The sequence below is a fragment of the Eleutherodactylus coqui genome, chromosome 1 (genome assembly GCF_035609145.1).
Source record: "Eleutherodactylus coqui strain aEleCoq1 chromosome 1, aEleCoq1.hap1, whole genome shotgun sequence".
NCBI lineage: Eukaryota > Metazoa > Chordata > Amphibia > Anura > Eleutherodactylidae > Eleutherodactylus > Eleutherodactylus coqui.
In genome coordinates, this window is record NC_089837.1 from 384,596,035 (window position 1) to 384,621,287 (window position 25,253).

Genomic DNA, 25,253 nt, shown 5'->3' on the forward strand with positions numbered 1-25,253 from the left:
CAGGAAAATGCAGCGGGGGAGGTAGAATCAGACCGCTGTATACAGGTTTCGGTGAGGGCGAGCAGGTTAAAGTGTTTGGTGGTGAAGAGGTCAGTGAGGGTGAGCATGTGGGTGACGTGTTTCTTAGCAGTATGGGGGGGGGGGTTGGAGGCGTCTGAGGAAGTTGAACAGTGCAGCGAATTGCAAAGTATGGAACAATAAAGAGCTTATGGAATTTTTAAAGAAGATGAGCTTTGGATGATTTAACCCCTTGTGCTGCTTACATGAATATGAATGAACAGTGCAAGGGAGCCATGCATGGGTGAGGAGAGGAGGGTGGGGCTCATGTGGATGAAGTGAGTTGGGGCTCAGCGTTGGAAGAAAGTGTTAAAGCTTGAAAGAAGGATAGTGATGGAGATCAGTGCAAAGAGGCTTTTAGGCTGCATTCAGACGAACGTATATCGGCTCGGTTTTCACGCCGAGCTGATATACGTTGTCCTCGTGTGCAGGGGGGGGGGGGGGGGGAAAGAAGAGCCAGGAGCAGGAACTGAGCTCCCGCCCCCGCTCTGCCCCTCTGCACTATTTGCAATGGGGAGAGGCAGGCTGGGGGCGGGGCTAATTCTGGGAACTTAGCCCCGCCCCGCCTCTCCCCATTGCAAATAGTGCAGAGGGGCGGAGAGGGGCGGGAGCTCAGTTCCTGCTCCTGGCTCTTCCATCCCACCCCCCCACCCCTGCACACGAGGACAACGTATATCGGCTCGGCGTGAAAACCGAGCCGATATACGTTCGTCTGAATGCAGCCTAAAGTTCTGGCTACAGGACTTCAGCTGGGGGTGGCTTGTTACATTTCACTAGTCAACCAGCTGACCCATATTTGAATGGCTAATGAACAAAATGAGGAGGTGAAGAGGTTTATTACCCTCTTTAATAAACAAAATGTGCCCAGCAACACGAAGATGAGACAGAGGGAGAACACTTTTTGGGGGAGGTGATGAGGAAAATACATATGGTAACAAATAGAGTTAATTTAGTTTCTATGAAGCAATGGGACATACCATTGCGTGCAGATTATGACATAAATAAAAGATTTCACAGCAGATACAGGAGAGGCAAGGCAGAGCAATCAAATTCAGATGGAGTGAAGCAATGGATTAGGGGGACATACCATTGCGCACAGATTATGACATAAATGAAATATACCATGTATAAATTTAAATTACTTAGGTCAATTCAAATCCCTATTGCTGGTGGCATAATTGGCCTGGAAAAAAGAAAACACAATTTGAAATTGCTCAAAATATTGAGACATTTTAAAATGTTTCAACTGTTAAATGTCTTCAAAAACCCCATTCTATTTTCTGGACTTCATTGAAAACTATCTTAACACTTAGATCAGCAGAAGTTTTGTGAAAAGTAACAGCCTATTTTTGTATCATCATTCTTGTAATATATTTGCATTAACTTTTTTTTTAACCCCTGAATTTAGGCATTTGGCTTCTCTAGTATAAGGAACATGTGGACACGCCTAGCTACTACAAGCAACAGGGAGGGAGGCATTCAGATGCTGCTTTGCAGCTGATTGGAGCAGAGCTATGCAAGGCATCATGGGAAGTGTGGACAAGGAAGTCCCACAGCCAGTGCAGTACTGGCAGAATGGCAGGCTTTGGACACCCCAGCACCCGTAAGTGGATTGCAAACAGCAGAAAAATAGGGAAACCTACATGGAAAACTGAATTGATATTTTGAACTGGCTTCAAATAGTAGCGGTCAATGAAGACCTGGGCTGCATTGAACAGTTTTTGACAACTTATACCAGCATCCTGGCATATTATCAATAGTAAATGTGCCTCATGTGTCAAAATAAATGCTAACCCTTCAGTACAAAGCTATTTTGTGATGTGGGGAAATCGTGAGTTAAACAATGTAATTGAAGCAGTATATCTTCCGCTATACCTGGTTTAATTACCACATTAGATTGTAGGTCTTCAGTGAGCTTTGGGAGGGAGTGGGGGGCCCTTCCCCAACGGTCTCCCATTTTGGTACTCCTGTTGACTTTCAGTGCTCACAGCGGGGTAACGACAGGGAAGGCAAGTATAACCCCTACACCTCTGGACTCAGCAGGTCACCTACTTTCAGCCCATAAGCTTAGCTTATAGGGCTAAAAGTAGCTGACTGTTCCTTTAAGAATGATGCTGAAACTGGTTTATATTTAAAGTATTGTTTGTACTTTCCAGTATTTTTAAGTGATTCTAGGCATAAAAGTATTGTTCCCACTCACTAGTACTACAAGTGTGTATGTGTCTATGCGTTGTATACACCTAATAAAAGCTTCTGATATGGAGATGAAAAGTGTTAGAATTATCGAATTCTTGTTGCATTCCACACGCATGGAACACTTTCCTCTAGCTAGGGGTTCACAATTTTATCCTTTGCAGCGAGATCCACCAGTAGTCTGTTTTTGTCTGATGGAATCATCTATATATTTACACATAAAGCTTGTGGAAAGGGTCCAGTGTTAACCATTTAGCCTGCAGGCTGGTGGATTTGCTTTAAAATTCTGTATCAGATTAGCTATATCATTCTTTTTGAAAGTTTTATGCCAGTTATCAAGATGAGCATTTTAGGAGTCCAGCTGGAACTGTGACAAAAAAAAAATTATACACATACACACTTAATGAAGTCACTAAGTAGCTCTTATGGGTAAAAAAAATAAAATAAAAATCCTTCATAAAACTTAATAAATTCCTCAATGGCTTCATCAATGTTATCACTCATGCTCCCCTCTAGGTTTTCAGAGATGCTAATATGTAGGCTCTCCACTGCACATGTACATAGGTAGCACAGTTGTGGTCGCAGGTTCATAATTTACTGAAGGGCCTGTTCATGAGTCCAGTTCCTAAATCTCCAGTAAAATTCCTCCTGGAAGATCGCCCTCAGAGCTTTAAAAACCAGGCGCATAAGCTTATTCAATATGTAGTTATGGCTTCAAGGATTCATGTAGCTTCTAAATCGAAACTAGCTACCTTGTCCTTTCCTGAAGTCATTAATGAAGGGTCAACAACCACCATGTTATACAAAGAGATGCATGCAATAAGGACACATGTGATTGTTCCCAGTAAGAGAAACCTGGTAATCTTGTCGATATTATACCTTTTAATGGCTAACAAATGCAGGATGTTATAGCAAGCTTTCAAAACCTCTCAGGATTCTTTCACAGGCTTAATGAAATAGATCCAAAGAAGCATAATATATATTTTACACTATATATATATATTATATATATATATATATTTTTTTTAAATTTATTTATTTATTACACATATACATACACACACACACAGAGACGTGATGTGATTAATTTGCACTTAAATACCAGAATGAGTGGAGAAATACATAAATAGTCCACTGAAAAAGAGGTGAAAGTTTTATGGGCTCTGAATTAGTGTTAGGGGGTCACCAGGCCAGCGTGTTATCTGTGATATAGATTTATCATACTTCCCATTCACGCATGCATCCTCGAAGAACTTAGGTCTCTGTTGAAAGTGTCAAAAGTTGTTATAAATTTGTACACCTAAATTCCTCTATGGCTTTGTGACTTGAAATTGCCTGTTAATATGCTGACTTTCATGTGTTCTATGTTGTGGGCGTGACTAGAAAAATGCTCAGGCACAGCGAATTCTGCCTTTCTTTTCAGTTTTTGTCCCGTTTCCCCAACAGGACCTTCTCTGCACAGGATCAGATGCACAACATTGGACGAGGAACATGTGAATGTCCCAGGGATCTTATAGTCCTGCTGTGTGTTGGAGATTTGTATCCTGTCTGCAGTTAGTATAGGTGAGCAGGTCTTGCAGCTCCTTACATTACAGGGATAGTTTTCTTTTTGTGTGTCAGAGGGCAACCCACTCCTGACTATAAAGTTTCTCAAAATTTGGAGGTTGCCTGTAACAGAGAAGCAGAGGGTCCGGGAACATGATTTTCAGACGGACATCCTTGTGTAGGGTATGATGGAGTTTGTTTAAGCCTTGATAAGGACAGATACATGCCTTATTTCTCAAATACTTGACAGCCTAGAATTACTTATATCAAAAGGTCCAAGGCCTTAAATACAACACCTCTACCACTGCCCATGAACATATGTAGTATCTTGCACTGCAAGTGTTTTCATTGTGATCCATAAATACCTTCATTCTCTCCAACTCCCCCCTTAGTTTTCATTACTGTCTGATATGTACTGCAATTCTCTTTCCTAGTTGGGATAGGTCAATTACAATTTCGCCCCCTGCTTAGGGACATGTTATTTGCAAACCTGTTTTTTTTTACTCTGGGGAATTTAATAAAATCCTTTAAATCTAAAAATGTTTGCGATGACATGCAATCTACAAGCTTTTTAAAATGCAGGAAAAACAAAAAAAAAAAGAAAAGTATGTGCGTGTAATGGAGGCCTTAAATATAGCCTCTGAATTCAGTAGGAAGCGAATAACTGCTCACTAATTACAGCTGAACACAAGCAATGACTATTCAGCATCTGGAAGGTTTCCAAAAAGCGGAAAATCAACACTGAAGGGACAAATCTATGCAGAGCTTTATTTACCCGGCGTAGAAGACACTGAATGGGCAATTCGGGAAAAGAAAAAAGTTCATTTAGAGCAAACCAATTTGATCCTGTACAGACATTAATAAAATGTAGCTTCATAGCAGCTGGTATTCATACACCAAGGTTACACTTTATACAACAGACACCTCTAATGATGAACACAGATGCTTATTGTAAATTATATTATGTACAGTCTATACAGAGAGGGCCAAATAGAACATAGCAGTGTCAGCCTTTGCAACCCGGTTACAATGTAACCTGAAGGTAGGTTGACAGTAAAGCACTTACCCAATTGGTTGCCATTGACAACACCGCTTTTCTTCTGCACTAGGACAAGATTTTACAAGCATCCCGCACTGTATTATATACAACAAATATATACAGAAACACACCATAACACATTATTTCATCTTCATCAGGACGGAGCCATCTTCTTGCAGAACCCGGACTAATTTTGCTCCATGCCGGCCATAAGAGATAAAGCCAACGACTCCACTAAGACAAGAAAAGAAGCAAATACATTCAGTGACAGCATGTGATGGCCAATTTTACTGCTTTTTCAATGTGCCTGCCATAGAAAACCAAACTACGGCCCCGTCATATGTAGACAGCGGAGAGAACTATCTATAAGCAGGAACGTTCAGAAATAAGTGTGCCTGTTATACAGGGAGATGGGATTTTAGTTTCATTAGATTTAAGTCTGTAGTATTTTTTAATCTTTACAACGTCCTTGTGGCGCCGTATTGGAGGCACGTCCTTCCTACATTATCTCTATAGCAGGACAGGTGTGCTTGATGGCTGCTGCTACAATAAATGGGAGTTTGTTAGAAGGAAGTCAATGTTCATAATAAAACCTGATTTACAGAGTGTAGTTTTGTGATAACGCATTTCATTTAACTCTGGGAAATGCCAGCAAACACTGAGAAAATGCTAATGTCTATGGTCAGCTTTAGAAATGGGAAGACTCAAGAGACACAGGATAGGAAGAGGGTCAATTTCCAGTAAAAGCATAGATAATGTCTTTCTACCTGGTAATAGACATTTACAGCAGGTCTATCAGTGAGATATGGCATTTACCAATAACATGAAATACCACAACAGATTGATGATCCCCATGAGAGGGTCTGCTTATGTAGCACAGTCAACAAAAGGGACCACATCAGATTTTACTAGCAGTTATTTAATATACTCACAGTGTGGAAACGACCCTCTGCATACCGCTTTGTTTAATACTTTCACAAGAAACTTGTGACAGTTTGTAAAATCGGATTCCATCTTCAAGATAGATTCTGCCCTTGATTTGGAGAAAGAGGAGAAAAAAAGATGATGAAAACAAATATATTAGCCTAAGATTTTCACACATTTTGCCAATACAATGAAGTTTCCTGCATCCTTTGCTTGTCCTTCCCTTTAAGATGGCAGGCTGGTAACAAATCAATAAGCTCAAGATTATACGACTACTTTAAAGGCCCATTTACACGAGCAGATAATCGCTCAAAGATCGCTTAAAGGACAGTTTGAGCAACAGCTTTGAGCGATTATTTTGCATAAAAAATAATTGGCATTCAAGTAGCTTCTCCGCTACCTAAATACCAATTATGTATGTTAATGAAGCCTTCACTGAAGCCCTAGGCTATTATCTGCGCTAGGATCCTTTGTTCTCCACGGGAAACAATGCTATCAGCAATGCTATCAGAGTGAGCGAGCTCACCCGCTACCAACCACCGCACCCCCGAGCCTGCTCGGACCAGTAAGCAGTTACTCGAGAAGAGCGATGCTTGCTCAAGTAACTGCTTTATCTGAGCGTGCTCGCTCATCTCTAATGAGCATACATATATCAAGGCTGTCTGTGAATCATATATCAAGCTGTCTGTGAATACATATTATATATATATAGCTGTCTGTGAATACATATATCAAGGCTGTCTGTGAACAAGCACTACCTGACACATAGCCCCATTATTCCTTCACAGCGCCGTAACTCATGCATGCTGTTGGTCATACAGGAGACATTCCTCCATGTTCACCGTAGCTGCATGAATAGACCTCACTCAGCAAACCATATTGTAGTGAGCAGCTGTCCTATTCAACTCCATGCCTACGTCCAGAGGTGGCCGGGCACTACTACGCATGAGTAAAACAAACCAACCAGTCTACTAGTATTACTCTTGGGTGTCACAATGGGCAGGAGGAACGGATGTCACAAATATTCACTTAATGGGGTACCGCTGGGGAAAAGTGATATGGAAAAGGATCTAGGGGTATTAGTGGATAATAGACTAAACTGGAGTAACCAATGCCAATCAGCTGCTGCAAAGGCAAATAAAGTCTTGGGGTGCATTAAAAGAGGTATAGGGGCGAAGGACGAGAACATTATCCTTCCACTATATAAGGCACTTGTCAGGCCTCACATGGAGTACTGCGTACAATTCTGGACACCGATGCTCAGGAAAGATGTCACAGTGCTTGAAGGGGTTCAAAGAAGGGCAACTAAACTAATATATGGAATGACGGGACTGGAATACCCAGAGAGGCTATCCAAACTGGGACTATTTACTCTAGAAAAAAGAAGGTTAAGAGGCGACCAATTAACCATGTATAAGTACATGAGGGGACAACACATGGATCTCTCCCGCGATCTGTTTACACCCAGGACCACAAAGGTAGCAAGAGGACATCCGCTACGATTAGAGGAAAGTAGGTTTCATCACCAACATAGAAAGGGGTTCTTTACTGTAAGAGCAGTTAGACTGTGGAACTCTCTACCGGAGGAAGTGGTGATGGCAAAATCGATAGAGGAGTTTAAAAGGGGACTTGATGTCTTTCTGGAGAAGAAGTATATTACAGGATATAAATATTAGGTTAAGTGTCAATCCTGGTATACAGGCAGGTAGGAACTATTAGGGGTTGATCCAGGGAACAGTCTGATTGCCATTAGGGAGTCGGGAAGGAATTTTTCCCCCAAAAGGGCTAATTGGCTTCTGGCCTTGGGGTTTTTTGCCTTCCTCTGGATCAACACAGTAGGATAGACAGGCTGGACTAGATGGACAATGTCTTCATTCGGCCTTACATACTATGTTACTATGTTACAATGCAATCGTGGCCACCACTTTAGGACAGCGGCAGCGGTTGTATGCCATGGAAACCGTCAACAAACATGACAATAGAGGAATATACAGAATTAGTGCAGAAATGAAAAATAAAAGGCATTTGCAAATTTTAATAATTTTACATGAGGAAATATTTTAAATATAATAATGGAGATGGGAATGACCCTCTAAAATGTTGCCTTACTTCCATGCTCCAAAACCAGCATGCCAGCGGTCTGCAAACATCAGGACGACATTCATTACTTTCATTATTGCTTCTTTTACAGAACTCACCTGAAAGCAGAAGGAATATCAGATTAAAAAAACAAAAAAAAAAAAACAAAAAAAAAAACAAACAAAAAAAAAATTCAAAAAAACTATAAACTGTAAGACACTCAATATTAAAATTAACACATTTCGAAGGTTATTCCGAATGTAGCAAGTGGCGACATATAGCAAGGCTATTCCATTAGTTGATGATCAGTAGGAGGTCCAGCTGTTGGGATCTCCTCTTTTTATCAAAGTGAGGAGATGCTCTTCAGCTTCATCTAAATTCTGCTCTCCAAAGCCCCACAGTGGACCAGATGCTGCTCTTCACTCCGATTTACTTCTCTGCATATTACCTTGATACCTTGACAAGAGCAGCACTGTGCATAAAAAACAAAGGTGGTGGAAAAGAGCCTTCATATGGTGTGTAGGACGCTAGCTGTTGGGACACTCACTGATCAGGAAGGGATGGCTCACTTTCTATTCCTTTAACTGCTGTAAACGTACACTGCAGTGATGGTGTAGGCACAGAGTGGGCAATGCTGATGAGTCGCCAATGGCCTGTAGTGTAACACTGACATTCATAATACATTGCAATCTAAAAGTATTTCAATGTATTACAGGGTGATCAAAGGATTGCATGTTCATGAGTTCAGTAAAGTTTTGAGAAAAAAAACGAAACAAAAACTCCGTGTATGGGGGTGGGTTTAAAAAAATAACTCTATACACAATTGGTATTGCTGCATCTGTAAGGATATATATTATATATATATTATATAAAACATTTATCACGCACGTTAAATGCTGTTAAAAGAAAAATATGTAATTTATACTACAAGTGAGCTCCATAAAAACAGGTCAAGGAAAATTGCATTGATCATCAAAACAAAAAAGGGCAGAAGAGATCAGCTGAGCACTGTGCCCCTTCAATTCTAATTACCTCTACCCAGAAAGCTTTGCGAGCATTGTAATGCCTACCAGTATAAAAAAGGAAAAAGGTGTCCAACATGGCTATTGAATTGGACCGAATATATACTGTATGCATCATTTTCATAAATTTGATAGAATTTGCTTCAATTTCAGACTCAGGAAAAAAAGCTCTGCAGAACACTACTGATAAATCCCACTTAGTTTTTTTTTTTTTGGGGGGGGGGGGGGATTCAGTAGATGTACAGATGTTCTGCAAGCAAAACTCCATTAGCTTTTAAGTAAATATGGCCATGTATTTCTGTGATTAATAGGATAGTATGGATAGTCAAAATTAAAAATCAATCATCATCTTTTCATACCTTTTCCCTTAAAAGGCAGCGATCGTGAATGGTAGACAGATATCTATAGTGAATTTTAATCAGCTGGTCCAGATCTTTTGCTTCTTCTACTTGATGCTGAAACTCCAGTCCTGTGCTATGAAGAATCTGTGGAAAGAACAATATCATGAAAATAATGAATGCCTCGGTCACTTACTATCCCCTTCTCCGCACAGTTCATAAAGGTAGGTATTTTCTTCCCAAAAAATCCTGCTGCAACCAATTTCAAAATGAAACAAATCAAACATCACAACTAAAGATATACAAGTAACTTGCCCCAACATGGTTAGTTTTTTTTTGTTGTTGGGGGGGGGGGGGGGGGGGGGGTTGTGATAGTGGGTCACTTTTCTTAACATCTCTTCCCTAGACAACCTCCAGAATTTCAGTTTGGAGTTTAAATGAATTGATAAGAAAAAATTGCCGACCCTGGTCATCACGTAGTTGTGCAGGCTGTTAACAAAGTGCATGAGCTTGACCCGGAGGAGGAACATGCGATGGATTTGCTGCTGCTTATTCTCTGCTGGCGTCACTAGATGAGAAAAGAGCACTTGTTGTTGCTGTTCAGATGCAGACTCGTGCTTGGGAGATTCCTTCTCTGCCGCACTAACAAGTTCTAGGAAAACATTGGCAATTATAAATGGCACAGGTATAACATTGTCATTCTCTACATTGAAGCCCCACTGCTAAATTTATTCAACAATATGCCTGACCATTCCAATGGCCCATTCACTACAAAACTGGAAGCTCTAATAGGGGGATTACAGTCACAATTGAAAATGAAATTTTAGTCCACGATTAAAGAGAACCTGTCACCTCCATAAAGTCCATGGGAGAGCATGCACATGGCAATCTGAAGAGAGTCATATTTTCGAGTGGCATGCAATATTCAGCAGGGACACAGCAGGAACTGGGTAAGTATAAAATCTATCAATCATACATCATCCAGCTCGGTCACCTCCCCAAACTTAGTTTATGGTACTGCAGGGAAGGGACAAGTTCCCTTTAAAGTCTTTCTTTAAGAGCACCACTCTAGCAAAAACACATTTTTTCATCATTGAACCCCTCACCAGAATGTCTGTCATACTCTGGACACCTCTGTCTCAAAGGCTATTGAGGGATACTACAAGCTCCAAGCATTTCCCCAGAATATCCCTTTGGTTTAACCCAACCTGCCCCATTTGTTATAACTTCAATACAGTGTCTATTAGGCAAAAATCCGGTTAAGTTTCTTCTTACGCTCAAGACAGCTGTGTTTCTGGTAATCAATAAAATAAAAAAGTCACTGTAGACATCATTGTATACTGTACTTACTTCCCTGTAGTGAAGCTTCCAGTCTGATACTTATCAGACACTAGATTTTCCATGCTTTCTCTTCCCCTGTGCTGTGCTAGCAATCTCATTATGCATCGGCACAACACGCAGACCGCGAATGTCCCTTTTACACGGGATGATTGTTCAGATTCCCACGTTCCCATGGGAATTTGAACAATAATCGTCCAGTGTAAACAGCAGTCGTTCAACAACTGTCTGCTTACTGTGTATGGAGGCGGGCGGGGGAGGCACTGCTCCCTGGTCACTCCAACTCCATGCCAGCAGCACTGTGAGCGATGCCAACAATACTCACTCTTGTGTTACAGCACTGGGACAAGCTGTCCGACATTATTTGCCTGACAGCTCGTTCTGCATAAATAGACCTTAAAGCAAGAAGAATTCCAAGAATTATCAGAGATAGAAAGGAATAACCAAGCAGGGTAATACCAGTTGACTGGGGACTAGTTACATAATGTAGAATTCTATTTTATATATTTTTTTTTACTGGAGTGGCCCTTAAAAAGCAAGTTACCTGCATTTGACATTGATTCCCTATTCTAATCTGATAAATTTTAACAGAATGAAAGTGTTCTTACCATTAAATTGCAGGACATCCAAGCTGTATTTTGCCCATTTTATTAGTAACAAAAGTAGAAAGATCTGATTATAAATCTTTTGGCATTCTGAGCTGATTACTATGTCCACAGGCCATGGCACCTAGAGCAATAAAAACAATAGTTGCAGCTTAGAAGATACATAGCAAGTGCTGCAGAATAAGTTGGCGCTATACAAATAAAATATATAATATTATTATTAATAATAATGTTACAGAAAAGGCTTCTAAACATATGATCACTCAAACTCAGCAAAAATTGATTCTTCGTTATTCCCATTATTCTGCACAGCTGTCTAGTACATAATGGATACAATATATACTGGTACAAGGCTGTGTATTACTGGATACAAAATAGTATTACCTTATAACTCAATACGAGGCCATCTAATGTATGCACTGGGAGTTTCTTCTTAGCCAAGTCAACATTTTCAAAGAAGATGGATAATCTGTATGTGAAAAGTAACAATTCTATTATTATATGTTGTAACCTCTGGAAAAACACTATTCAGAGTATTATTTGTGCTGCTAACATTCTGCAAGCTCTGCAGTTCCTGACTCCAATGGGGCTCGCAATCGAGTTTCTCAACACACACAGGCAAAAATCATGGGAAGCCAATGAACTTGCCATAGGTGTACAATGCGAAAACACTTTATAAAATTAAAACTCCTATCCTGGCGTTCTATAGTTCAGCCAATGCAGGCATACTGACAATATCCATGTAGCACTTTGTAAAGCCATTCATAATGCTCTAGTTTCTCTCAACTGTGTTTGTGATGCCAATACTTGTCACGTGTTCCTCAAGCACACATTGCATATCATTTGTCTATGTCTTACCGAGCACTGTCCTCTGGATATCGTTGACTGACCGCTTCCTGCAGCTGTACATTTAGAAAAACAACATTTTGCCACTGTTCTCCCTCTCTTATTTTATCAAATATGGAGGTGTAGAAGTCATACATCGTGTCTCCAGCTTCAAGTAGGAAGAAATTTCTCATGGATTGTAGATATTCTACCAGCCTAAAAAGAAACACAAAACCATCTGAAAGAGAAGACGGGTTTTCCAGTCATTTACAGTTAGCGAGGGTCAGCTGATCCTGATCAGTGCAGCAAAGTCAGACGTCCATATTGTGGTCAGAGACGGAAATCAATGGGAGGGATGCCTTCTATTTCACTACTGGCTCCGACTGCAGTGAAAGCCAAGAAGTGTAATGGAAAGCATCATTCCTATTGATTTCCATTAGAGCAAAGCTTTTTGTTATACTTCTGGCTCTGACCACAATGCGGATGTCCGGCTTGGCTGCACTGACATTTGATTGGAGAAGAGCTGATCGCCAACTTTCCTGAGTGGCGGACCCCTATTAATCAACTATTGAGGACCTATCCTGAGGAGAAGTCATCAATAGCAAATGCCTGGAAAACCACTTTAATAAAGTGGGGAGAATGATCCGGCACACGATTATTCATAACCTCCAGTTTGCACCATTCAAACTAACATGGCTAAACAGCAATAATTAAATGAGGCTATAAATACATTAAGCAAATCTCAATCTTATCTTCAGTTTAATGAAGAAAAGAGTATTTAACACAGTTGTTAATGGCTTTTTACACTCAACTGGAGCTTAGCCACTTACCTATAATCTTCCTTCAGTGTCTTCATGAGGTTTCCACAGCACTCCAGATACTGTTTGTCAATGTGTGGGTAGAGGCACGACCGAAGGGTTAGTTCGAAGGACTGACACGTAACAGATTCCGAGGATCTATCCACACTGATATCTTCACAGGTAAAGGTCTGCAGGAAGTCCGTCTGCTCCAGGTACAACCTGCAAGGCGGACGTTACAATACGGTTCAATAATTCATGCACACAATTGATAGTTCCTTCATCTTAATGTTTTTCTTAGTTTTATACGACGACATCATGAACAATCTTCAGCCACTTGTTTGCCCCACACTGTGTGAATACTAACTGTGATGAATGGATTTGCAGAAGTGTAAAAAAATGGTGCAAATTCTGGTGCAAAGCAATACCTGACCATTTTTTTTCTGGCTTTAGAATGAATCTGTTAGAAAGTTATTAGGCATGTTCCCCTGCAAACGTATGAAGTCTTAGGCCTCATGTCCACGGGGAAAAGAAGATTTTAAATCCGCAGCGGATCACCCGCACGCGGATCCGCACCCCATAGGGATGCATTGACCGCCCGCGGGTAGATAAATACCCGCGAATGGTCAATAAAAGTAAATGTAAAAAATCCTGGAGCATGAAAAAAAAAAAAAAAAAAAAAAAAAAAGAAGGACATGCTTTATTTAGGTGTGGGTCCCCGCGGGGACGGCTCCCGCAGGCTTCTATTGAATTAAACTCACCTGCTCCGGGCGATGCAGATCTTCCTTCGCAGCAGGATCTTCTTTCTCCGACCCGGCGCATGTGCGCGGCACGCTGCCGGCGTGCCGAGCACATCCACTGGGCCGAAGAAAGAAGATCCGGCTGCGAGGAAGAGAAGACCTGCACGGTCCGCTGCGGGTAATTTTATTCTGATTTTCAGCCCACATGTCCGCGGGGCAGGAGGGACCCGCTACGGATTCTCCATGGAGAATCCGTAGCGGGCCTGATTTTCCCCGTGGTCATGAGGCCTAAGAGGAACCTCTAACTGAAGGGAATGGCTTTTACCTCGCAAAGTTGATGGCCAGTAGTGGATCGTGTACATCGTTCAGTTCCAGGTGCTTAGCCACTATAGACTGCATCTTTATTAGACTTTGCTTGTTCACTTGCTGCTCTGTAATGCTGTCAGGTCCCGATTCTTTGCCATGCCGCAGGCGGGACTGCACAGACTCTAGAAAGAGGGTGTACAAACTTTTCCTATCTGCATCTGTTTCATGAGAAAAATAAATACAATTATATCTATAGTGTACACACTGTCATTTTCAATTTCCAAGTACATACTATTAAATTCCAGGCTCAACGAAGTAATTACTTCACAAGTTTAAAGGGGCTGTCTGATAAAAAGCGTGAAAAAACACATCAGTATATCCAGTAATATAAAATGACTAGAGGTATTCAGGAACCTAACTACTAGTTTTATGTAGGGTACATCCATTGAGGAATGAAAATGGTCACTAAAACACATATCCCATTCTGCTAGGTGGCGCCAGGACGGAGGGCCAAGCACCCATCTAAGCTCTCTAGATGGACGGGCAGAAGAGTAAAGAGAGTTTGGATAATGCTCAGCTCTCTGTCCTGGCACTACCTCTGTGTTTAGCAGCCATTTTCCGTTTCCCAACGCTTGTATCCTATATGAGCAGTTCGATAACTTAATACCATTAGTGATTTCTATTTATACTACCGTATACACTGTTTTCTTCACCATTTTTCTTTCTATTACAGACAACCCCCTTTGTAGTGGGTTTTCTGGGGGAGACCATCAATCAGCAAAATAAAAGTGAAACAGCCCCTTCACAGCAGCTACTCCTTACATGTGGCTGTGACTGGTACTGCAGATCAACCCCATTAACTGCAGTACCAGGCAGAGCCATGCTGCTGATCCACTGGGGTTCTGAGAGCGGAACCTCCCCAACTTTACATTGAAGGCCCAACACAAGTATTGACAACCAATGTTTATTTTTTACCCTCCGACAACACCTTCAATAACTATACGAACACTCATTCAGCCCAAGTCATGTAACGTCACCTCTTGGGGAGTCTTTCTGCTGAGACAGTTTGCACTTTAAGTTTTTCAGCAGTTGCATGGACTTTCCAGCCATAATAATGTGTTTGAGTACAGGCCGCAGGAAGGAGACCATAGTGTGCTGCCGGCTGGCTGGAGTCTGGTCGCTGCCTGAGCTGGCACTGGCGTTGTCACTCATCTTATCTTCATTCTCAGTCTTTTCTGAGATGCTATACAATGTGTATGTGGCGTACCAGAAGTCCCGATGATTAACAGGAACATCTTTATTTCTGCAAGAAAAGAACTATTTAAAATCATAAAACGTACAAACTAGCCTTTTATGATGGCTGCATCTGAAGGTGTATTAATTACCCCCCAGTGACAGTTATATGTGCCTAAGATTTACCAACCGTTGAATAATGAATTCTTTTGCTGGATCAAAGAGGTTGCCATGGACAATCCATTCATCTACTATATCCAAATACGGCCTCACAGTCTCTACCCAAAGGAAAAATAAAAGAGATACCTGCAAAGGCAAAAAGATGTTCCATAAACCCAGTGAAGGTTAGTGAAGATTACAGACTACAAGAGTACTTGACTAAGAGCTCATTCACATGGGCATTTTACAATCCGTATGCAGTCAGTATTAGTTACTGTGTGAATACGGATAGCACACAGTAGTCAGACATGGGTTTTTTCTTAGTTTTTTTTCCTTCTTTACATGGACTGATAATGCATGGCAAAAAAACTAAAAATATTTTGGTCCAAGTTCACAGACCAATATCGCCCATGAAAATCTATGGGAGCAACATAAACATACATGCAGTGAAACTTACATACGAATACAAAATACAGGCAGACAAACGCTAATTGCAGCCGGCACGACAGCTTGCCAAATTCAAACAGTCCAGCTGCTGGCTACAATCAGAAACTCCGTGTAATAGCAGCTTTACGAGGGTCGATTAATTCCCCATTACAAGCGGTCATTACTGATACAGCCACTCACTTAGATTTACAAGACTTCCTTTATAGAGTAAGTGCACGGCTACACTTTGCGGTAACTGTAATGCGGCCGCAACCCAACCACCCATTGCGGCCAACAGCTGCACGATCTTGCCAACAAGATCGCGAGGGCATTGGCTGCTGCATGTGGGCAGTGTTTCAGCTCCATGTAGTTACCGCATCATGTGCCTATAGCCTAACATAAGTGATTTTTCATTACTACAAATCGATCATTGCTAATTGTAAAGATGCCCGATTACACAAGGGGATGTGCTGACGACACATTCGTACTGCGCCGATTCTTTCTGAAATCAATATTGTATGTAGGAAGAGTTCTATAAATGGGCAATGAATTAAAGGGCTATTCTGGCGATAGGACTTTTTTTTTTTTCAGTTTTCACCCATGCACCGACCCTGAGAATAGGGGACCTGTAAAAAAAGCTATTTTCACCATTGTTTATGGCATTTACAGTGTGCTATAAATATTATGTTACCTTTATTCTACGAGTCATTACGATCATTACCCCAAAACTGAGAGGTTTTATTAAGTGTTACCACTTCCGCACAATGTAAGTATTTTTATAAAAACTGTGGTGCCACATTACAAGACCAAAGCATTCTTATTTCTCAGTAGACAAAGCTGCATCAGGCCTGTTTTTTAAGGAATAACTCATAGTTTTTATTGGCACCATTTTGAGGTATGTACGATTTTGTAACAATTCTTTTTTTTTTAGATCTGTTTAGGGGAAAAGAGATAAAACGCCCCCAGGAGCTGATTGGCTGCCATGAGCAGGGTCCTAGCATGCCACAGCAATCGCTTTCCCCGCAGCAGCCGTCCCCCTTCCTTCTCCCCATGGCGATCCACTAGGCGGCACCTGCGCTGACAGTGTGATACTGCAGCCGCTCAAGGAATCCCCCTGCTGTGAGGTAGTGCCCTTCCATCTCCCCTGGCGAAGCCCTTGCACTGTGACTTACAAAGCTGCAGAGCATTTCCCCATGCCATCTGCTCCCTCCGCAGATGTGTCTGTGCCGCTTTTCAGCTCTGTCCCAGACGCCGGCTCTCTGCTGTTGTGGCCACTGACAGCTCACTCACCCGCTTAGTGTCTGCCACCACTGCCTATACCAGCTCTCTGCTGCTGTGGCCGCTAACAAATGGAAAGAGAGGGAGTAACTCCCACAATCTGTTTGTGTTAGCTTGTCCTTCTTAAATTGTGTTATGACTCCGCGGAAGTGTATCAATTCAGACCTGTGTTATATCTAAAAATTCCCTATAAAGAAATGTGCATGATCTGTAAAATAGCTAGAATGTTATGACGCAAGTTTAAGTAACATAAGGCTTTGCTTGCATTATTTGATAAAACATGCCTTTGTCATAACTGATTTAACGCATCCATACCGTTTGCTCTGAAGCTTCTCCCACGTTGTCATATTCCAGAATAGCTTTATAGAGGGTATTCAGTAAATGAGAGGCTCTCACAACATTCCTGGTGTCTGGAGGCACCTCTGCAATCCCAGTGCTGAAAACTTTATGTAAGACTTTGAGCTGGGCAAGTCGAGGTGCTAACTTGTCAACCACCATTGCCAAAGTAACGGTTTCATCTACAATGAATATAATAAAACATATATTGAGACTTAATACAATTCCCTGTATAGGGCCCTGACCTACCACCAAGGCCAGAGGCGCTGCTCTATTCATGCTATACTCTATACCACTATATCTCAGATAGAGACCTATTTAGGGACATGGAGACTCTGCTACAGTGACCCCACTGTGCATATATCTAGCTACTAGATCAGACTCAGGTTTTGCCTATACCATCTTTATTGGAAAACCTGAGCCTTGCACTATTTGACAGGGGTCACTTTTATTTATTTGTTGGCATAAGAGGGCTTATTCTCTAATTTTAAAAAAGAGGCTTCCTCTAATATAACTGCCGCTATAGGCAGTACTTGCTCTATTTTGCCCGTTCACAGGCACAGCTAAAGAATTGCTACTGTGCACGCTTTATCCATGTTGGCATAAGAGGGCTTATTCTCTAAAGAGGGCTTATTCTCTAAAGAGGTCTCCTCTAATACAACTGCCGCTACAGACATTATCTGCTTCATATTGCCCGTTCTCAGGCACAGTCAAAGAGTTGTTACTGTGCATGCTGAGATACTGAATCAGACCTAGCTGTTATATAGACTACCTTGGACAACAGTCTCGGTCTGATCAGGGGGCATCCTTTGGCAAAAAGGTCCTTCAAGACCCACTATTAGCCCACATCTCTAATGCCACTTTTATTCTAATACCTCAAAGAGTCTCCCTCTATATAAACACGAGATATTACCGTTACTTGGCAGTATATGCTTGATATTGGTTCGGAGTAAACTCGGAAATACATTATGAACAAGCACCAATGATTCGTGCTTTGTGTACTAATAAACATATAAAACTGATCCTTTAGTACTAAACTCATTGATCTCCTGATGACCCGCCATTATTAGCGGAGAAACGCGTTGAGAATAAATGGAAAGAGATTATACAGTACTGAGAGAGCTAACTATGAGTGCATCAATGCCGATACTAGTAATCTGAATGAATTAAGAATCCAGGACTACTAAACAGGCCCTGGAAGGAGAAGAAGTGTGCTCACTGACATTTATACTGGGCCCACAACTTGTCCTCATATCCTTTCTCTTTTGCTCGCATGAATTCAAGCATAAGAGGGTTTCTAGAGAGGCCTATAGGTTTCTGAATAATGATATGAAGATCCGCACTACTGCATGATACATTTCAATCAACCTTTATTACAACACAGCTATCTAGAAACTTATTTTCCCTCTGTTTAAAACTATACTATGCTCATCTATTTAAGCTTCATTGCTGAGTCTATCTAGTGATGGTAGCTGAGTTGTTTGTTACTTTGATAGTGAACTAAGAGCATAAGAGAGGGACACTAGTATAGAATTTGGTCCGAGTTCTTTTTAATTGTTCGTTGATTAAAGCCACTGTACGTTGCCAACTTCCTATAACATGCTCTTCCTCTCTGCTATGATTGTATACAGAGGGAAGCAGTATTAGGATGTGGCACCTAGGTCCTTGAATAGACTCTCATATCTCCATCAACCCAGTGGCTTCTGTGTTGTGCCCTGTGTTCGTTCAAGTAATTTTTAAATATAATTAATAAAGAATTATCATTTTAGATTTGTCTAAACTGTGAAAGGGCTTTAATACAATTCCCTGGTACATGCTGGTGTATTGGCCTATGAAATATGCAATTACCTTTATTAATAATACATTTCTCGATTTCTGCAAGTTCTTCCTTAAAGCTCATGAAGTATTTATACAAAGCCCACATAAAGGCCTGATAAGTTCTGAATGGAGCTTCAGCGCCCTTCTTGATTGTTGGAAGGGTCCCTGGTAATGAATTCTCAGAATAATGACCAGTAACATCGTCCATAAATTTCTGAAGTCTGAATACCACTTGGCCATATGCAGCTATTTGCTCAAGCACTGACCTGAGGCAATTCTGAGGGGAAAATGAAAAATAGTTTTCACAAACAATTAAGTCAGGAAAAACTTTACCATAATCACTTCTTATTTACATGTATGAAATTGTATACATAACTAATTTACATAATGACTCCCTCATTACAGTCGATAATTGCCTCAGCGGCCCCATTGAAAGCAATGGGGTACCAGCACCCACTGCAGTGACCTTCTATAGCTAAAGATTGGCTGCAGCAGTCACAGATCCTGGTCAACAGCAACCAGAAAGGATGTAGTGGTTGTGAAGCAATTTTAAAGTTGCGGGAAAACCCCTTCAACCCCCTAATGACCTGCCCCCTTTCCACTCCCCCCTTCCTATTTTAGTTTTTTCCTCCCCGCTAAAAAAATAAAAATAAAAAAAATAAATCGTAACTGCTTTCATTTATCCATCGACATAGCTGTCTGAGGGCTTGTTTTCCTCGGGACAAATTGTGGAGTAAAAATTGAAAGAAAAAAAAAAAAGTTGTCGTCACGTAAATGGGGAAGAAGTATGGCGAAGTATGGCTTTTGGAACACAGATTAAACAAAGAAATGTGAAAAATGTTTGGTAGTTAAAAAGGGCTAGGAATACCCTGAGTAGACATTTTCTTTTTTCCTAACTAAAGTTACCAAAATTTGCCATCCAATCTTAGATAAATATTAAAGTCGAAACAGAATTACAAATGAGCTTCTGGACCTACATGTGTCATGTGTGTCACCACTACGTCATTCCGGACAGTGACTTTTCCATCATTTAAATGAAAGATGAAAAGCTTCTTCACACCAGAAAGTAGCCTAAAATATACAAAAATATTATTTACATTTTGATTAGGGCAGGCACAGCAGCAACAACTAGTTGGATCTGCTACAATATCATTATGCCTTTTACATTAAGGGAAACAAACAATTTCTAAGACAGGGTTATATATCCACATGAAGCAATGTGAGGTCTCTATAAGACATTTATGAAATTATTTCCTTTTGCTTATATAGCATCAATAGATTTCTAATTGCTGCCCTCAAAACCGCATATTTCTGCAGCGGTTTTTGCCACAGATCCACACGTGGATTTAGCCTAGTCAGTGGCCAAAATCCATGTGCAGAATGATACCCCCTCAAATGACCCCATTTTAAAAAAGTACACCCCTTAATGTAATCACTGAGGGGTGTCATGAATACTTTGACCTTAGTTTCTTTTTTTCAAGAGTTAATGCAATTTAGAGAAAAGAAAAAAAAATTTTTCACAAAATACATCATTTTAAAAGAGGACAGTATTTTGTTATAGTGTACATGAAAATGAGGATGTGGACCCAAAAATTGATCCCCGCTTCCCAGTGTTCAGAACTATACATATTGTGGACCTAATCTTATGTCTGCACAACGGGGCCTAAGTGGAGGGGAGAACCAATTGGCTTTCAGGAAAGAGCTTTTGCTTGAAAGCTTTTCCGGCCCCATTGTATGCTTGTAGAGCTGTTGAGCTGCCAAAACGATAGGAAACCCCCAACAAATGAACCCATATGAAGACTAGACCCCATAACGAATTTTTTTCACAAATATGTCCCTTTTGAAGGACACTTTTTTTTTCATAAGGCCGGTTTCACCGCAAAGGATCTTGAACAAAATTTATGTGTTAGGATGGGAAGAACTAGCGGAGAGATTAGGGGCCTCAATTTATGTAACCGATCATAGGCAGGGTCAACCTTTGGGGGTGGTGGGGTTGATTATCAGTTAACTAGAAGAAGTGAATTACATTATATCTAATATTTTTTTTATTTCTGGGACACTTGTGGAGGTCTACAGACTGGAATGGATAGAGGTGGGGTGCTCTGCAATAAATTGTAGATCATAGATATTGGTCTGCTGGACAATTAATTCCATGATTATCAATCAAAATTTATTAAAAAAAATAAATCAAACGGGGCAAAACCATCAACCTCTGTATTTACACCTGGAGTCGCTACATATTGGGGTATTTGGAAAAATTAGTCTAAATAAGCTTTCATTCTGAGAGACATTGCATTACTCGGCCCTGGCAACTCAACATTGCAACAACCACCATAGAGCCCACGGTAGAACTAGAGTCGTCACTTCTAGAACCTATTTCTGCCTTTGACATCGCTACGAGAACTGCTGGGACAAAGCACTGCTTATGCCTGCCCTGCAGGATAACTCCAAAGAGCCATTTTAGAACAGTTTTAATTTTAGTAAGGAATGGCATATAAGCCAAGAAGAAAAACTGCTAAGGTGAAATAGATGTAATAACATAACAATGCCTAACATTATTATAACAAAAAAACAAAACAAAACCTGAGAAAACCTCAGTAAACATACACTACTTAGGCCTCATGTCCACGGGGAAAATCAGGTCCACTACGGATTCTCCATGTAGAATCCGTAGCGGGTCCCTCCTGTCCCGCGGACATGAGGCATAAAAATAAGAATTAAAGGGGTTGTCTCGCGGCAGCAAGTGGGGTTATACACTTCTGTATGGCCATATTAATGCACTTTGTAATGTACATTGTGCATTAAATATGAGCCATACAGAAGTTATTCACTTACCTGCTCCGTTGCTAGCGTCCCCGTTGCCATGGTTCCGTCTAACTTCGGTGTCTTCTTGCTTTTTTAGACGCGCTTGCGCAGATGCATCTTTTCCGTTCGGCTGGTCTTGGAAGCATCGGCGTTTTGGCTCCGCCCCCTTGTACGCATCATCGCGTAGCTCCGCCCCATGACGTGTGCCGGTTCCAGCCTCCTGATTGGCTGGAATCGGCACATGACGGGGCGGAGCTACGCGATGACGCGAAAAGGGGCGGAGCCAAAACGCCGATGCTTCCAAGACCAGCCGAAGGGAGAAGATCCATCTGCGCAAGCGCGTCTAAAAAAGCAAGAAGACACCGAAGTTAGACGGAACCATGGCAACGGGGACGCTAGCAACGGAGCAGGTAAGTGAATAACTTCTGTATGGCTCATATTTAATGCACGATGTATATTACAAAGTGCATTAATATGGCCATGCAGAAGTGTATACCCCCACTTGCTTTCGCGAGACAACCCCTTTAACTCACCTCTAGCCCGCTCCGGATCTTCCCTTCGCCGCGGCTTCATCTTCTCTCCGTCGCGGCCGGATCTTCTTTCTTCGGCCCAGCGGATGCGCAGGGCACGTCAGTTGCGTGCTGCGTGCATGCGCCGACCCGAAAAAAAAAGATCTGGCTGCGACGGAGAGAAGATGAAGCCGCGGCGAAGGGAAGATCCGGAGCAGGTGAGTAAATTCTTATTTTGGTCTCCCGCGGATCCGGACGGCTTCCATAGGCTTCAATAGAGACCCGCACAAAAATACAGCATGGTCCAGATTTTTTCATGCTCTATTTTTTTTTTAAAAAAATCACTTTTATTGACCATCCGCGGGTATTTATCTACCTGCGGGTGGTCAATGCATCCCTATGGGATGCGGATCCGCGGGCAGGAGAAGAGTTAAAATCCGCTGCGGATTTTAATTCTTCTTTTGCCCGTGGACATGAGGCCTAAACAGTAGTTTATTTTCTTCAATTTAATACTAAACAGTACTAAAAAAAAAAAAAAAAAAAAAGGTGAACAGGGGTGTTCTTCATTTTGGCGGTGAAGGATGGGGGACTTCCTTTAACTCTTTCTCTCTACAGCAGAGGATTAGTAGCTCTATATCTCCCTCCTCTCACAAACGCACTCAGCGAGGGGAGAGAAACAATCGGCACTAATCCTGTGCAGTATTTACTAAACAAATGACGTGGATCACTGTCATAGGTGTATTACAGCCATCCATGTGACCACGGACCAATGACAATGGTCCCTGGTAGTTGCTACGTGCCAACTGCTGCAAAAGGCAGCTCGGCATATAGCTTATGCACATGCGCTGAGCATTTTTCTGCAGGCTTGCAGGCAAGGAACGAATGAAGATCAGTGTCAAAGGACAGTCCTGGAGGCCTCTGGTACTAGGTTTAATCTCATCAACAATCGGAATTGTAAGAGGAGAAGAAACAAAGAACTTTTATTTTTTTCCCCTTAGTTTTCAGTGATCACCGTTATTCATTGACTGATGGCGTTCACGTGATAGACAGGCAATGAAAAGGTGGTTGTAAAATGTACGTTGCTTTTAAAATTCCCGTAGGTTTTCATCTTGTCCTCAGACTATCCCAATCTTAATCTGCATCTGATCATAGGCATCATAAAAAGGTTAGGGTAACAGCAACTTTTGTCATTACTAGAGATGAGCGAGCGTACTCGGAAAAGCACTACTCGCTCGAGTAATTGGCTTTATCCGAGTATCGCTGTGCTCGGGTCTGAAGATTCGGGTGCCGGCACGGAGCGGGGAGCTGCAGGGGAGAGCGGGGAGGAACGGAGGTAAGATCTTTCTCTCCCTCTCTCCCGCCCGCTCTCCCCTGCTCCCCGCTGCGACTCACCTGTCAGCCGCAGCGGCACCCGAATCTTCAGACCCGAGCACAGCGATACTCGGATAAAGCACATTACTCGAGCGAGTAGTGCTTTTCCGAGTACACTCGCTCATCTCTAGTCATTACAGCTTTATAGCAACCTTACACAACTTGTGTGCAGCTCACTGATCTACAGAATCATTAATATCTACGTGTAAACATATACTAACCATAGAGTCTCACGAATCACTTGTGTCTCAGTTACAAAGGTCTTCTCATCAGGTGTATAGAGAGGATCTGTTGTGTATAGATGCTGGTCCCTAGATAATACACAAACAATAATTTGATTGGTTATATTAAAACATATACATAGGGAACATCCCTTTGAAGGGGTTCTGTCATTTAAGAAAATAAATAAATAAATATTCTATACTCACCTATTCCTCTCCAGGCAGTCTACTTACCACATCTTCTTCCCCCGATCTTCTCTCTTGTCTCCTGCAGTACCACCGGGTCACTTCACTTCCAGGTGGCTGATTCTTCTGCTTCCTGTGATGAAGTGCGCATTTCTCATATTCTTCTTCCTGCCTAGCAATATACGCTACGTCACTAGCTTTCAGAGCCTGGCAGGGAGTGCCGACCTATTGCATGTGCGCGGTCTCTGCAATAGATCAGCATTCCTTCCCAGCCAGTGAACACTACGTCACAGTGACCTAGCATACATTGCCGGGCAAGAAGAATGCAAGGAATGCATGCTTCATAACAAGAAGTGACCCAGGGGACTGGAGGAGATCAGCGAGGAGAAGATGCAGCAAGACGTCTGTCTGGGGAGGAAAAGGTGAGTATAGAATTTTTTTGGTTTTTAATGACAAAACCCCTTTAAATAACTTATCATGTCCTGTTTAGTCAAGTAGTTTATGATACAGAAATTGAAGCAAGATGAAGAAAACAAAAATATATATATGTATATTTACCAGATATTAGTCAGATTAGAATGCAAATGTAAGCTGTGTGAAAATCTGCTGGCTCGAGGCGTCCAGTACTGAGGAACAACATGCTGCTCCAGCCAAGTGCGTGCATCAGGCTCACCAACTAACGGGAAAAATTATGTTAGGGATAGGTCAATACAAAAGTGAGACTAGCACAATAATAATAAATTCTGATTAATTTCTTAACGTTTAACCAACAGTCTAAACACACACACACACACACACACACACACACACACACACACAGCAGAAGTTGTTTTTTTTTTCTCCTAATAATGCAACCACACAAGATGGTTGGTGTGAAGCACCAAACTACTGATGGCTAATAGCTCATTAGATTGGAGAATTGCCCAGCAGAGTACTAGCAAAACTCAAAAGTGGACTTGTAGCTTTGAAGTATTAAAATTCTTCCCCGATGTTGAAACCGTGCTACGTAACCAAATGGACGTTCCAATTCTACAGCATATATAACAGCTTATTAGCCCCCAGGATCCAGCTGGCCCCTGTTGTACTGGTTTGTCTATTACAGT

The 25,253-nt window shown here is 41.6% G+C and overlaps 1 protein-coding gene and 1 long non-coding RNA gene across 2 annotated transcripts in view; one reads left to right on the forward strand and one right to left on the reverse strand.

Moving 5' to 3' along the window:
* The first annotated feature begins 1,479 nt into the window (after nucleotides 1-1,479).
* On the forward strand, nucleotides 1,480-5,289 carry LOC136579095 (uncharacterized). Its single transcript, XR_010786707.1, has 3 exons — nucleotides 1,480-1,660; nucleotides 3,697-3,813; nucleotides 5,014-5,289. It is a non-coding gene; the product is annotated as an uncharacterized lncRNA (long non-coding RNA).
* TUBGCP5 (tubulin gamma complex component 5) overlaps nucleotides 4,540-25,253 on the reverse strand; it is a 29,145-nt gene continuing 8,431 nt past the window's right edge. The window contains exons 7-23 of the mRNA XM_066579396.1: nucleotides 24,709-24,826; nucleotides 23,965-24,054; nucleotides 20,036-20,129; nucleotides 19,089-19,335; nucleotides 17,220-17,422; nucleotides 15,232-15,347; nucleotides 14,846-15,111; nucleotides 13,828-14,026; nucleotides 12,796-12,984; nucleotides 11,999-12,181; nucleotides 11,525-11,609; nucleotides 11,144-11,264; nucleotides 9,662-9,849; nucleotides 9,219-9,344; nucleotides 7,868-7,956; nucleotides 5,767-5,867; nucleotides 4,540-5,068 (exon numbers count right to left, since the gene is read on the reverse strand). Coding sequence (XP_066435493.1) covers nucleotides 5,022-5,068; nucleotides 5,767-5,867; nucleotides 7,868-7,956; nucleotides 9,219-9,344; nucleotides 9,662-9,849; nucleotides 11,144-11,264; nucleotides 11,525-11,609; nucleotides 11,999-12,181; nucleotides 12,796-12,984; nucleotides 13,828-14,026; nucleotides 14,846-15,111; nucleotides 15,232-15,347; nucleotides 17,220-17,422; nucleotides 19,089-19,335; nucleotides 20,036-20,129; nucleotides 23,965-24,054; nucleotides 24,709-24,826 — 2,462 coding nt within the window. The 3' untranslated portion in view covers nucleotides 4,540-5,021. The remainder of the gene's footprint in view (nucleotides 5,069-5,766; nucleotides 5,868-7,867; nucleotides 7,957-9,218; nucleotides 9,345-9,661; nucleotides 9,850-11,143; nucleotides 11,265-11,524; nucleotides 11,610-11,998; nucleotides 12,182-12,795; nucleotides 12,985-13,827; nucleotides 14,027-14,845; nucleotides 15,112-15,231; nucleotides 15,348-17,219; nucleotides 17,423-19,088; nucleotides 19,336-20,035; nucleotides 20,130-23,964; nucleotides 24,055-24,708; nucleotides 24,827-25,253) is intronic.